The sequence below is a fragment of the Littorina saxatilis genome, linkage group LG9 (genome assembly GCF_037325665.1).
Source record: "Littorina saxatilis isolate snail1 linkage group LG9, US_GU_Lsax_2.0, whole genome shotgun sequence".
Lineage (NCBI taxonomy): Eukaryota > Metazoa > Mollusca > Gastropoda > Littorinimorpha > Littorinidae > Littorina > Littorina saxatilis.
Genome location: NC_090253.1, coordinates 10,354,512 through 10,370,594, shown reverse-complemented (window position 1 = coordinate 10,370,594; position 16,083 = coordinate 10,354,512). Strand labels below are relative to the sequence as shown.

The 16,083-nt window shown below is 42.2% G+C and overlaps 1 protein-coding gene across 1 annotated transcript in view; it reads right to left on the bottom strand.

Annotated features, from left to right (window-relative positions):
• Positions 1-9,026: 9,026 nt before the first annotated feature.
• Positions 9,027-16,083, bottom strand: part of LOC138975249 (NAD(+) hydrolase SARM1-like) — a 37,444-nt gene continuing 30,387 nt past the window's right edge. Inside the window, exons 8-11 of the mRNA XM_070347904.1 lie at positions 15,509-15,665; positions 14,110-14,299; positions 11,821-11,942; positions 9,027-10,579 (exon numbers count right to left, since the gene is read on the bottom strand). Of these exons, the coding sequence (XP_070204005.1) occupies positions 10,378-10,579; positions 11,821-11,942; positions 14,110-14,299; positions 15,509-15,665 (671 nt within the window). The 3' untranslated portion in view covers positions 9,027-10,377. The remainder of the gene's footprint in view (positions 10,580-11,820; positions 11,943-14,109; positions 14,300-15,508; positions 15,666-16,083) is intronic.

Here is a 16,083-nt window from a genome sequence, read left to right as displayed (position 1 = left end):
TGATTGCCTGTCTGGTAGTTTTTGTTATTTCGTTTTGCGAGGCATTTTTTTGAGCAGGCGACAGCACCGGATAGGCTAAAGCGAACAGTGCCATCGAGATGATCAGTATAAGGATATCGCGCAGTTTGAGGACAAGGGAGGCAACCTCTGCTTCACGGCGTGTCAGTGTCGACAGAGGAGTGGCACGAACACGGCGTGTACTTTAGTGGTCTCAGTAGAGCAGGCGGCCTGCGTGCTGTTGCTTGTAAACTAGCAAAGGCTATACCCTTTCAGCGTTTGACTCGTACGTTTTTTACATTTAGTCAAGTTTTGACTAAATGTTTTAACGTAGAGGGGGGAATCGAGACGAGGGTCGTGGTGTATGTGCGTGTGTGTGTGTGTGTAGAGCGATTCAGACTAAACTACTGGACCGATCTTTATGAAATTTGACATGAGAGTTCCTGGGTATGAAATCCCCGAACGTTTTTTTCATTTTTTTGATAAATGTCTTTGATGACGTCATATCCGGCTTTTCGTGAAAGTTGAGGCGGCACTGTCACGCCCTCATTTTTCAACCAAATAGGTTGAAATTTTGGTCAAGTAATCTTCGACGAAGCCCGGACTTCGGTATTGCATTTCAGCTTGGTGGCTTAAAAATTAATTAATGACTTTGGTCATTAAAAATCGGAAAATTGTAAAAAAAAATAACAATTTATAAAACGATCCAAATTTACGTTCATCTTATTCTCCATTATTTTCTGATTCCAAAAACATATAAATATGTTATATTTGGATTAAAAACAAGCTCTGAAAATTAAATATATAAAAAATATTATCAAAATTAAATTGTCGAAATCAATTTAAAAACACTTACATCTTATTCCTTGTCGGTTCCTGATTCCAAAAACATATAGATATGATATGTTTGGATTAAAAACACGCTCAGAAAGTTAAAACAAAGAGAGGTACAGAAAAGCGTGCTATCCTTCTTAGCGCAACTACTACCCCGCTCTTCTTGTCAATTTCACTGCCTTTGCCATGAGCGGTGGACTGACGATGCTACGAGTATATGGTCTTGCTGAAAAATGGCATTGCGTTCAGTTTCATTCTGTGAGTTCGACAGCTACTTGACTAAATGTTGTATTTTCGCCTTACGCAACTTGTTTACCTCTTTGGAAGAAAACAGTTACGTATTCATACCTCTTCAGAGAGCATCTCGTACGTGATTTGGAGGGTCAAAGCTAGGGTATTATACCCTTATTTCTACGTGATGTGGAACCCTGTGTCTGTGGCAGTAAACAATTACAAAATGCAAACATTTACAGTACATCACTTTTTCATGAGATACTGTGCGTAGCTTTGCTAAATCACTAGGGCAGTTGAGAAATTGTACTAGCCATGACATGTGAGCAGTAACATCTATTTACTCCAACGGTAACACAAAAATCAAACAAATTATCAGTATATCAATTTTGTATGACAAAATGTCATTCATTTTATGTTCCTGGAATTGGCCCAAAAAAATTAGTCTTAAGGTTTGATTAATATGCAACAATAACTCGGGCAAATGATAAATGTGTACAGTTCTATATTTACATGTTAGTAACACATGTACATGTACTTTAAACTATAAGCCCATAATCTTTCAAGTCAAAGTCACAATCACAGCCATTTTGAAACCAAACAGAAATCTGAGCATTTATCGAATAGAATAGTTCGAAGTCAAAAGAGGAAAATGTCACAGTCAGTTGAAATTCAGATGTAAAGAGAGACATCTATGATTGCACAAAAATGGGAGAAATCAGAGAGTTTTCTTTCTTTCTTTCTTTCTTTGGCATGGTGTTTAACGTCGTTTTCAACCACGAAGGTTATATCGCGACGGGGAAAGGGGGGAGATGGGATAGAGCCACTTGTCAATTGTTTCTTGTTCACAAAAGCACTAATTAAAAATTTGCTCCAGGGGCTTGCAACGTAGTACAATATACTAGCATGGGAATTGAAAATTGTAAAAAAGGCTGAAAATTTGTAACTGAAGACGTGAAGCGTCAAGTCGACGGCGCGAAGCGCCTAGCCTTACTAGGGGGGTCCGAGGGCATGCCCCCCCGGAAAAATTTTTCTCCCAAAAACCCAGATGGTGCAATCTGGTGTCATCTGAGCTCCAAGTTTGCCATTAAATTCTGTTTTTAGAATCAGAGTTTTTAGTACCAATTTTTGATTTTTTGAAAAAAAAAAATATATACATGTATTATATGGTTGAAATTTGTTAAAAAATTGATCTGTTGAGACAAACGGGAAAATGTAACTTGTAACACAATCTAGTTTACTTTCAAACATAAAAGTTACAAAGGCTCACCAATAAGAATTGCCTACTTAAGTTACTTTCCCATGATCTCTTACAAGGAGTTTAAAACAAAAGTATAAAAAAAGAAGAAGAAAATAAGGCTCAACGCATAGATTTTTCTTCGATTTGTGGGTTAGCGGTTTGGGTACCAGCCCAGCTCCAACCCTTGCTTAAATTTGGTAAATATAGTTCGAATATTACGAATACGATCAGCACAGTGACATTCGAATGGAGAAAAACTGAAACAGATGTGCAAAGTTCAGATCTAGAGCGGTGTTCTTCACTTGACTTGAGCCAAAATCTGTTCTTCTTCTGCCGTATAAAATCGAAGGAAAATCAAACAATTCAGGAGCACTGTGCCTTACTTGAGCAGAAAAAACCCACGGTACCTGGCAAACGTTGATTGTCCTTCAGAGAAGAGCACGTTTCAATGTGCTTCTTCCTGCGGAGATGGTCAGTAACAGTTAGTAGGTGTTGCAGACAATGTACCATGCTGAACCACGGACATCAATTTTTCTAAAACGGGTGCCGACGCGCTGTTTGTCTCCGTATTCACTTCCACATCAGCCGACACCCACTCCCATTTCCATTTGTTCGCGCATCCAGTGTCATCGAATCTTTGACCACGTTTTACAACACGCGCGATCGACATTTTCACTGGTACACTGCGTTCAATGCTGTCGCGTGCCCGCAAATCCTATAGCGTGCCCGCGAATCAACAGCGAGCTGTTTCACTCAAACTCAAAGTTCAAGTAACTGAGGCGGGCGGTAGCAGTGCGTGAACAAAGTACTGACAGTTTTCGCGGGCTTTTGCGCTAAGGCAAAAGTAACCGGTGCTTTTTTTGTGTGCCTCCCCCCTTTATTTTTTTGGCGGACACTTTTGCTTTTCCGGCGGAACAAACAAAAATTTCGGCGGAAATCCGCCATTCGGCGGACAATTCCCATGCCTGAATATATTACCTTACTGGGAGAATGCAAGTTTCCAGTACAAAGGACTTACATTTCTTACATACTGCTTGACTAAAATCTTTACAAAAATTGACTATATTCTATACAAGAAACACTTAACAAGGGTAAAAGCAGAAACAGAATCCGTTAGTCGCCTCTTACGACATGCTGGGGAGCATCGGGTAAATTCTTCCCCCTAACCCGCGGGGGGTAAGTCAAAATCACAGCCATTTTGAAACCAAACAGAAATCTGAGCATTTATCGAATAGAATAGTTCGAAGTTAAAAGAGGAAAATGTCAATCAGTTGAAATTCAGATGTAAAGAGAGACATCTATGATTGCACAAAAATAGGAGAAATCAGACAGCATGCTTGGACAAACTGCACACATACACAGACCAGTACACATACACAGACCAGTACACACTAGTGTTTGTATTTCAAGGTTCATGATCATGAAGCTAATACAAAATAAATTAAAAAACGATTAAATATTTGCTCAGGAAAGAAGATAACTATTCATGGGTTCACACACACACACACACACACGTGCCACACACACACACACACACACACACACACACACACACACACACACACACACTTACCAACGCTATATTTACAGAGTGACCCCAAAAATGCAATCCATACAAATCCTTTTTGTTGTTTGTTTGTTCGTTGATGGGCTGAAACTCCCACGGCTTTTACGTGTATGACCGGTTTTACCCCGCCATTTAGGCAGCCATACGCCGCTTTCGGAGGAAGCATGCTGGGTATTTTCGTGTTTCTATAACCCACCGAACTCTGACATGGATTACAGGATCTTTTTCGTGCGCATTTGGTCTTGTGCTTGCGTGTACACACGGGGGTGTTCGGACACCGAGGAGAATAAAGTTGACTCTGAGAAATAAATCTCTCACCGAACGTGGGGACGAATTCACGCTGACAGCGGCCAACTGGATACAAATCCAGCGCGCTACCGACTGAGCTACATCCCAGCCCATATACAAATCCTTTAACTTCCGGGTAATCACTCAATACCGTCCATTCATCCGGTCTTTCTTTCTTTATTTGGTGTTTTAACGTTGTTTTCAACCACGAAGGTTATATCGAGATGGGGAAAGGGGGGAGATGGGATAGAGCCACTTGTCAATTGTTTCTTGTTCACAAAAGCACTAATCAAAAAATTGCTCCAGGGGCTTGCAACGAGTACAATGTATTACCTTACTGGGAGAATGCAAGTTTCCAGTACAAAGGACTTAACATTTCTTACATACTGCTTGACTAAAATCTTTGCAAAAATTGACTATATTCTATACAAGAAACACTTAACAAGGCTAAAAAGAGAAACAGAATCCGTTAGTCGCCTCTTACGACATGCTGGGGAGCATCGGGTAAATTCTTCCCCCTAACCCGCGGGGGGGTACTCTGGGTGCAAATAAATTAAACACAAACCATGAACATGAGAAAATGCATTTTGTATATATATATATATATATATGACCAAAACGAAACCAGTAACAGAATCAGAGAATGTTTGCCCACAAAATCAAACTTAGGATAATTAGTTGAACCAAAATTCAGATCCTTTTCGCCATTTTAAATATTCCTTAAAATATCTGAATACTGTTAAAAACTGGGACAAGCCGATTTGTAGGATAAATTCACAGCAACTTTAAACTATCTTACAATTATACAGACTGCATTGCATGACTGTCACGGCAACAACAAAAAATCACTGTACAACAAATTCATCAGCCTTTCTTCAAACACTAACACTATCTGTTTTCAGTCCTCACATGAAAATGTGACTTCTGAAATTGAAAACACAAATCAACCAACAAGAACACAACAATAACAGCAGCAGCAAAACAATGGTTTCCAACTGTTGTGCACGAATTATAAAGACGCTGTCTTAACAAATAATAATTTAAAAACATGATAATCTACTTCCAGTGACAATCTGATATAGTTAGCTACCTGGTGGTGTGTTTTTTTTAGACAGTTTCTACACTTAAACAGTAAAATAGTCGTACCCAAACAAAAAGCATATTTTCAATATATAGAACCAGTAACAAAATGATTGCCAAGTCCACTGCAAAATACATTGTAGCAACAGATTTAAAAAAAAACAATAAAAAAAAACAACAACAATGTCTGTGCAAAATTCAGATCTTCTGCTGGTACACTAACATGTTCTTGAATGACATGCAAACATCATTGGCACAGTTTGGTAATTAATGGCAAATGGGAAATAATGTTTGACAAAGCCTGGAATACAACATGCATACATGAAAAACCATCATCAGGCAAAAATATTTTAAGAAAATGTCCTTGTCACTTCGGGTTGCTTGTTTTTTTGCCTTCAAAATGGAAAATTTCATTTCGCTACTGTTTCTCCAAAAATACGCCTGAATTTACAAAAGTAACAAATCAGCTAAAAAAAACACCATCATTGTGTAACGAATCATCTGAGACTAATTTTTGCACAGCAATAACAGGCCCAGAGATGCTCACATAATTCCAAGCATAAATAACTTGGGTTCATTTTCAGCCCTGCTTTCAAACCTGACTCACATAGAAGCATACCTGTAACAACGTCACATACGCACGCACACATGAACGCACACATGATCGCACACATGAACACACACACACACACACACATACACACACACACACACACACACACAGCTCCTTCTCAGTGTTTTCCACCTCACCCTCAGCTGCCTATCATTGCTGAATGAATTAGGAGACAACGCGTGCTCCAACATGTAACGTGTTGCTCCCTACCAGTATGAATGTCACTCACTAGCAACAGAGATGTACCACGTTTCATCCACTAACACTGCCACTGTCCACATAATGACTGTAATTGTGAAGCGCCAATACATAACAACTAAAAAATGAAGGCAACAATTATATGTAAAAGATAGACACTGGTCGCTATTGTTGTAGTATAGGGAAGGGAGGGGGGGGGGGGTTGTACTGTCAGGACTGACTAGTGATTCAACTTTACGCGATCCTAACAGGCCTTATAGACCTTGAAGGAACATTAACTGCAGCTGGTACCTGTTGATACAGGCCTTGTAGACCTTGAAGGAACATTAACTGCAGCTGGTACCTGTTAATACAGGCCTTGTAGACCTTGAAGGAACATTAACTGCAGCTGGTACCTGTTGATACAGGCCTTGTAGACCTTGAAGGAACATTAACTGCAGCTGGTACCTGTTGATACAGGCCTTGTAGACCTTGAAGGAACATTAACTGCAGCTGGTACCTGTTGATACAGGCCTTGTAGACCTTGAAGGAACATTAACTGCAGCTGGTACCTGTTGATACAGGCCTTGTAGACCTTGAAGGAACATAACTGCAGCTGGTACCTGTTGATACAGGCCGTATAGACCTTGAAGGAACATAACTGCAGTTGGTACCTGTTGATACAGGCCTTATAGACCTTGAAGGAACATAACTGCAGCTGGTACCTGTTGATACAGGCCTTATAGACCTTGAAGGAACATAACTGCAGCTGGTACCTGTTGATACAGGCCTTGTAGACCTTGAAGGAACATAACTGCAGCTGGTACCTGTTGATACAGGCCGTATAGACCTTGAAGGAACATTATAACTGCAGCTGGTACCTGTTGATACAGGCCTTATAGACCTTGAAGGAACATTAACTGCAGCTGGTACCTGTTGATACAGGCATAGGGGGCAAGATTTCAACAGTGTGAACGTTTAGGGGCAAGGGTCACTAGATTATATAACTCTGCAGGCTGTACACACACAGCAGCTACCCTTGAAATCAGCAAAAGTGTTTCTGCATTGCATGTGGTCTGTCATGCCAGGTAGATTTTGGTCAAGATAGATAGACAGTGGGACAACAAAAAGTGGCCTTTCATGGGAGGTGTCCGCTTGTCAGAGGGGACTTAGCTCACATGGCAGGTACCACTGTCCTATCGTATTTTCAAGTGAAATCTATGGTCTCAAACAAATGAACATTGGCGGCTATAAAAAATACTTGCTTTGACATGACCAAATCCCAATGAACATTTACAATACATGTAATAAGTAGCGGGAGTGTCTCTCAGGTGTATATCAACCTGGGTGTCAGTCGTCACCATCATTCAGCGGCCACCATCACTGTCTAACTGCAGATGTCACACAAACCAATATCTCCATCACCAAACAGACAACTGCCAGGTATGGTCAGAGACTGTTAAGTACACACAGTCTCTGGCAAGGTGCAGTGTCTCTCAGACATTCATCAAGGCCACAGTTTCAGCATAATTAAATAATCATTCAGCACAGTCTAAATCTGAATCTGGATGCCCCCTGGATGTTATTCGTGGGGAATACATCACAGGAGGCGATTTCCGCTCTGCGTGACGAGTGGTGTTGGCATTCAAAAAGACCTCGTCATACATGGTCGTAGTTTTTTCAGTCCCATAAAATACATATGTACAGCCTGATGTAAAAAGTTAAAAACAGGAGTGGGGTTGCTTTGGTCTTGGTTTGAACCCACTGCTTGAAGATAGCCGACATAAAGGCATCGGGAGAAGACATGCAGTCCGACAGTGTGGTGGGTGAGGCTGTTCCATTGTATGATGGTGTTTCAACAACAGTCACTGTCAGTGTGTCATGTTTAGCACATACTGCTGGGATCAATTAAGCATGGGTGCAACTCTGCCGGCTACACGCCGGCAGCCGGTTTTTGGTTTCATCGGCTGCCGGCAGTGCCGGGTTTTGAAAAGTTGACGAGCATAATAAAACAAATTTTAGGATGAATAGTATGGTTTACTTTGTATATTTTTGTTTCAGGAGAGGTTTTTTGGGCATTTTAAATACTAACAAGAAGGGCAAAGCCCATACGACTCACATGCTTGACCTCGACCTTTAGGGTAACTAAACCTAGCAATGACATCATACACTAAGAACTGCTTTACACATTTTTCCTACCAAAATACATGTGACCTTGACCCACGGTCAAGGTCATCCAAGGTCATGCAACACAAAGCTGTTAATTCAAGACATAGGAAGTACAATGGTGCTTATTGGCTCTTTCTACCATGAGATATGGTCACTTTTAGTGGTTCACTACCTTATTTTGGTCACATTTCATAAGGGTCAAAGTGACCTTGACCGTGATATGTGACCAAATGTGTCTCATGATGAAAGCATAACATGTGCCCCACATAATTTTTAAGTTTGAAACAGTTATCTTCCATAGTTCAGGGTCAAGGTCACTTCAAAATATGTATACAATCCAACTTTGAAGAGCTCCTGTGACCTTGACCTTGAAGCAAGGTAAACCAAACTGGTATTAAAAGATGGGGCTTACTTTGCCCTATATATCATATGTAGGTGAGGTATTCAATCTCAAAAACTTCAGAGAAAATGGGAAAAATGTGAAAAATAGCTGTTTTTTAGACAACATGTATGGCCCCTGCGACCTTGACCTTGAAGCAAGGTCAAGATGCTATGTATGTTTTTTGGGGCCTTGTCATCATACACCATCTTGCCAAATTTGGTACTGATAGACTGAATAGTGTCCAAGAAATATCCAACGTTAAAGTTTTCCGGACGGACGTCCGGACGTCCGGACGGACGGACGGACGGACGGACGGACGACTCGGGTGAGTACATAGACTCACTTTTGCTTCGCATGTGAGTCAAAAAAGCTTCAGCTTCTGGGGGGCTTCGACACCCAGACCCCCCCCCCCCCCCCCCCCCCCCCCCCCCCAACGGGGCGCTGCCCCTGTACCCCGCCACTTTTGCAGGTTTTTGGAATTTTCCAGGTTGCACCCATGATTAAGTGGGGAGACTGACAGGGCTACTGGTGTGGAAGTTGTGGACACTCCAGGCAAGGATATGTGGTCTTAGCATGCTAGGTGTTACCCATCAGAAGGTACACAGATGTACACCACCTCTAGCATCTATGAATTAGTGTCCATATAGGGTAAGGCGTACAAGCTCCTTCCTGCTAGCGCCAAGGCAAACAGTCATGTCAATCACAATGTGGTTCAAAATGCCAGAGCTGATAGCACCGCCTGTATCAAGGCATGCAGTATGTGTGTCTCTGCTAACTAAATTACAAGGTCCTTGGCATATACAGACAAACAGCTGTCCATCGCATTATGTGTCAGTTGGTGAAGGATTTTAAGTAGGAAGTAGACATTACGAAGTCAACTTTGCCAAATTAATAACGGTTGGGTTTATGAAGTAGCCCAGCAGTGCTTTAACCAAGGAGCTCAGTTTTACACCACCAGTAGCATCACATTCAGCAGCACATGTTCAGAAACCTCAGCAGCAACAAAGGAATATTATTCAAGTTGCTCAGACACTGCCTCTGGTGGGGAGGCACGCAGGCCCCAACCTGAGCTACATCAGGTACGCAAAGTTATTGAGAAGACATGCAGATCTACTAAATCTCCAGCGTCAAAGTAATGGTGTTCTGTACTGCCACGTGCAGTAAACTCTGTATAGCATGGCAGCTACACATGGTGTAAAGATATATACACAAACTCCAGGGTAACAGTATGTATAGTACTGTGGTATGCCAGATCAGGTAAACTCTGTACTGCTAGGTGAGGTCAACTCCAACCGCTTAGCATGGCAGCTTTCCATGGCGTATAGATCTATACACAAACTCCAGGGTAACAGTATGCAGTACTGTGGTATGCCAGGTCAGGTTAACTCGATCTGTACTGCTAGGTGAGGTCAACTCGAACCGCTTAGCATGGCAGCTTTCCATGGCGTATAGATCTATACACAAACTCCAGGGTAACAGTATGCAGTACTGTGGTATGCCAGGTCAGGTAAACTCGATCTGTACTGCTAGGTAAGGTCAACTCTGACTGCCTAGCATGGCAGCTATCCTTGGCATATATAGCTACACACACAAATCCACCAGAACTACCCGCATGTCTTCTACAGGGCAGACAGAGTATATAGCAATCAGAACCACTATGGGAGGAACACGGCTTATCACGGCAACCATGCAAGGTGGGTTTTTAAGATCACTGACACTTGCAAGTTGCAGGTAGAGAATGTCAGCACCACGAGGACGAGACTTATAGACACAAGTTGAGGTCACAGAACACACTGGGGTCATGTTGAGTAGACGTCGAGCACGGACTGCGAGCTGTGGCAAGATGACTGCGAGCGCAGGGAAAGGTCAGCCAGGTGTGACTCGGACCCCAGCATGTGTGCTGACGACGGGTTGGGACTCTGCTGTGACATACGACGACCGCCGCGACGAAGAAACGTCTCCAGCTTGTCCACACACGCATCCTGGTACTCATGCACCCACCTGCAAGGAAACAAACATTTCTCAATGATTTTCACTTATGTCACCTTGGTAATTATGTCACATAACTGTATTCATTCTCCCACCTGCAAGGTAACAACGATTTCTGAGTCATTTTTACCTGTGTCACCTTGGTAATCATGTCACATTACATTTTTGGGACAGTCTGCAAACACATTTTTAGAAGGTTTTAGTTTTTGGGTGGTTGTTTACTTGTTAGTTATACTTAACTATTCAAATGGTCTGATACTGTTCTTTATTCCATGCAAATAGTATTTCACAGCTTGAAATATTTATTGCAATTAGCTTTAATAGACCTGATGCACATGTGTTTGATCTGTCTTGTATCAGTGTAGGGACTGGGTGGCCGAGTGGTAACGCACTTGCGCTCGGAATCGAGAGGTTGCGTGTTCGACCCTGGGTCAGGCCGCTATTTTCTCCCCCCTTTCCTAACCTAGGTGGTGGGTTCAAGTGCTAGTCTTTCGGATGAGACGAAAAACCGAGGTCCTTTCGTGTACACTACATTGGGGTGTGCACGTTAAAGATCCCACGATCGACGAAAGGGTCTTTCCTGGCAAAATTGTATAGGCGTAGATAAAAATGTCCACCAAAATACCCGTGTGACCTGGAATAATAGGCCGTGAAAGGTGGATGCAGCGCCTAAAGGCAGTCGATCTACTGGCCGATGTGAATGCGTGATATATTGTGTAAAAAATTCCATCTCACACGGCATTAATAGGTAACATGCGCCTTGAGTCGCCTTGTGTGGTGAGATACGTGCGCGATATAAATCCTCGTAAATAAATAAATAAATATGTCTGTATGACTGTGTACACGCCCATCACAGTTCACAGCATACACCTAACACCTGCAACTTTACCCTTCTTTGCTGCGTCTAAAGTAAAGAGTCTCCTTGTTTAGAATATGTGAAAGTGATTGACAACTTGTACTTGTGCATCCAAAGCCACCTACTGACCTGATGCAGCTGAAGCGTATACATCCGACTCCTACACTTTTCCCCATCTCTGGTCAAAAGATTATAGATAAAGACTAAAATAGTCTCTTTTTAAAGGGATTGACAACTTGTCCTTGAGCTCACAAAGCCACCTACTGACCTGACGCAGTTGAAGCCCGTACATCCAATTCCTACACGTTTTACCCTCTCTGGTCTAACGATAAGATAAAGAGTCTCCTTTTAAAGCGGTTCACCACTTGTCCTTGAGCTCACAAAGCCGACTACTGACCTGACGCAGTTGAAGCGCACTACGCCGCGCATGTCCTCCGGCAGCCTCTCAATGGCCGGCCAGTCAAAGTTGTCGATGATAGGCACAATGTTACAGCTGCAGTCCAACGCTGCCACAATTTCCTGTTCACACAGACACAGTGCATTTGTACATTATCTCCCTTGCAACATACACATTTCCTGTTCACACAGATGCAATATTTGTAGATTATCTCCCTTGCAACATACACATCTGTTCATTCCAACACCGTGCATTTCTACATTATCTCCCTTGCAAAATACACATCTCCTGTTCACACAGATGGAACATTTGTACATTATCTCCCTTGCAACATACACATTTCCTGTTCATACCGACACCGTGCATTTCTACATTATCTCCCTTGCAACATACACATCTCCTGTTCACACAGATGCAACATTTGTACATTATCTCCCTTGCAACATACACATTTCCTGTTCATACCGACACCGTGCATTTCTACATTATCTCCCTTGCAACATACACATCTCCTGTTCTCACAGATGCAACATTTGTACATTATCTCCCTTGCAACATTCACATTTCCTGTTCACACAGACACCATGCATTTGTACATTATCTCCCTTGCAACATACACATTTCCTGTTCACACAGACACCGTGCATTTGTACATTATCTCCCTTACATTTCTACATTATCTCCCTTGCAACATTCACATTTCCTGTTCACACAGACACCATGCATTTGTACATTATCTCCCTTGCATTTCTACATTATCTCCCTTGCAACATACACATCTCCTGTTCACACAGATGCAACATTTGTACATTATATCCCTTGCAACATACACATTTCCTGTTTATACCGACACCGTTCATTTGTACATTATCTCCCTTGCAACATACAGACTACACAAAGGTCTGACTTACAGCCCTTGTTCTTGTCTATACTACGTCCCTTTTATACTTGGATCTACAGTGGAACCCCCTAATTCAAGACTCACTCCAGTTTAAGACTCACTCCAGTTTAAGACTCTGTTTTCTAAGACTGTCTGTTGATAACCTGTGTAACTGTACCCCCATGTCAAGACTCACTCCAGTTTAAGACTCACTCCAGTTTAAGACTCTGTTTTCTAAGACTGTCTGTTGATAACCTGTGTAACTGTACCCCCATGTCAAGACTCACTCCAGTTTAAGACTCTGTTTTCTAAGACTGTCTGTTGATAACCTGTGTAACTGTACCCCCATGTCAAGACTCACTCCAGTTTAAGACTCTGTTTTCTAAGACTGTCTGTTGATAACCTGTGTAACTGTACCCCCATGTCAAGACTCACTCCAGTTTAAGACTCTGTTTTCTAAGACTGTCTGTTGATAACCTGTGTAACTGTACCCCCATTTCAAGGCTCACTCCAGTTTAAGACTCTGTTTTCTAAGACTGTCTGTTGATAACCTGTGTAACTGTACCCCCATTTCAAGGCTCACTCCAGTTTAAGACTCTGTTTTCTAAGACTGTCTGTTGATAACCTGTGTAACTGTACCCCCATGTCAAGACTCACTCCAGTTTAAGACTCTGTTTTAAGACTGTCTGTTGATAACCTGTGTAACTGTACCCCCATTTCAAGGCTCACTCCAGTTTAAGACTCTGTTTTCTAAGACTGTCTGTTGATAACCTGTGTAACTGTACCCCCATTTCAAGACTCCCTACTCTTTAAGACCTGATCTTCTCAGAATGTTGTTTAATTTCCCATAATCTTTCTTTCTTTCATTCAAGGTTATATCGCGACGGGGAAAGGGGGGAGATGGGATAGAGCCACTTGTTAATTGTTTCTTGTTCACAAAAGCACTAATCAAAAATTTGCTCCAGGGGCTTGCAACGTAGTACAATATATTACCTTACTGGGAGAATGCAAGTTTCCAGTACAAAGGACCTAACATTTCTTACATACTGCTTGACTAAAATCTTTACAAAAATTGACTATATTCTATACAAGAAACACTTAACAAGGGTCAAAGGAGAAACAGAATCCGTTAGTCGCCTCTTACGACATGCTGGGGAGCATCGGGTAAATTCTTCCCCCTAACCCGCTGGGGGTATTTCCCAAAATCACCACACACCACCCCTAAAGGTTACTCGTATGATTGAGTGCAAAGTCAACTTCGTGAAAACTTCACAAAGTCTTTTTATTAAATACTCAGTGCAAAAGCTTCCTGCAGCCAGCTTTGCTAAGTAGATTTCGCAAAGTAGAATTTGCGAATTAAACTTTGCCCAATTAATTTGAAACTTGAGCGATAAAAACATGACTTTCACCTTATGCACCCAGTCCTCCTGCGCGCTGTCCTCCTCGCAGCGGTCCAGTGCATCGTGGGTAAGGATGAGCACGAAGTGTTGTGACATCTGAATGGACAGAAGCAGGTTCTCGTCAAACTTGCCGGCCCGCAGTCTGTCGATGTCCAGGAAGACGGAGAAACCTCGCAGCTGGAGGTGCACCTTGAGCAGGCTGAAACAACATCAACAATACAGTGTGTACTGTGGAACTCCCCTTTTAAGACCTAATACAAATCTGAGAAAATCAGGTCTTACAAAGGGCAGTCTTAAATTGGAGGTCAAATTACAGACGTGATGAACAGAAATTAAGTCTGGAGAAAAAACAAGGTCTTGAAAGGGGGTAAGTCTTAAATTGGGGGTCTTAAAGGGGGTAAATCTTAAATTGGGGGTCTTAAAGGGGGTAGGTCTTAAATTGGGGGGTTCAACCCCCAAGTTCGGCGCGGGATGTGTGTCCCAGAGTCAACTTTGTGCAGACTCTCCTCGGTGCCCGAACACCCTCGTGTGCATGCATGCGCACGATAAAGATCCCAGGGTCACAGCGAAAGCCTCAGGCCTTGGAAACACGAATACATGCATGCAAAAATATGAAGACCGGATGTCCGTTCGGCCAACAAAGTAACCATTTCAGCACTGACCCAAGATGACCCAACCCGGTCCCTAGCCCATTTCAGGTCTCCTCTAGCAGCCGGCAGCCAGCTGTCTACATCCCCCCCTGCATTTTTATTTTTTATTTTCATACAAAGCTGGGTTTTCCTGTGTAACATTGCCCCTAATGGCTTTGCCGTGAGGGCGTAAAACTTACATTTTTCTAAATTGGGGGGATCTTAAAGGGGGTTCCACTGTAGAACAGATTTTATTGCTAAGTGGTTTTTTTTATAAATCCTATATTACACAGATTGAGACACGTACGTCATTGTTCTTTGAGACAGACAGCAGAGAAGTTCCATAACTTCTGAATTCAAGCACTGAACGTTAATCGACAACTACTGTTCATTTTTTTCCCACATGTTTATACCTCTTGGCTCAGCTGTTTTTAGTGTGAATTTTGGCATCAAGAGGAATAACACCTCAGATGTCATGTGATAATTGGAACACGATTGTCTTTACCAAATCATCAGTCAAGTACTAGTGCACTCTCTCTTTCTCTTACCTCACTTGTGTCTTCCCTGAAAGCCGCTGAACATTTTGTCAGATACATTTTTTTCTGTATAATTAGTGTTTGTTTCTCTGTGCACTTAAAGACAGCTGGGTCGAAATATCTGTGAACATAACGTTTTGTTTTGTCAATAATTAACGTTCCAACCACATACCTTCCTTGGTTTTTTTTCTTCTGAATTTTGAAACGTTGGCAGTGTGTTTTAGGATTTCTCTATATCCTTACCTGGCCAGCTGGGAGCCGGAGGAGCGGCGATAGCAGATGAAAACGTCGATGGGTCGGAGGGCCGATGAATTGCCGATGCTGGCGTTGAAGTCAAGGGAGGTAAGTCCCATCGGCATCGGGGGCACCACAGACATGCGTGGGCCGTCGGGGTTCAGCTCTGGCGAAGGGAGAAACAGATGAGTAGGTTCAATGCAGTGCATGTATTATATAGCACCAGGAGAGGTGGTTTACCCTGCTTTTAATTTATACAGCACATCTTGTATATCACTTGTTAGACCTACACCCAAGAATATCTCCCCCTTTTTCTCGGATAATGATGAGAATTATTTGTATTCATGAATCCTTTGCCAGCCTATTAACCTGTTGATTTATTCACTTCTTGTGACTGATTTGAGTGATTGCTTCTCTTCTTCCATTCATCCATATGCACAGTTTTGGTTGGTTTTATTATTATTTTGTGTGTGTGCTGAATGTGACGTGTGTCGATATTTTGTGTATTAGAATTGTTTTAATCTAAATATGTGGAAAGACTAACTTGTGGGGTCCTGATTTGGCAGGTGTTATGGTCCGCTGGA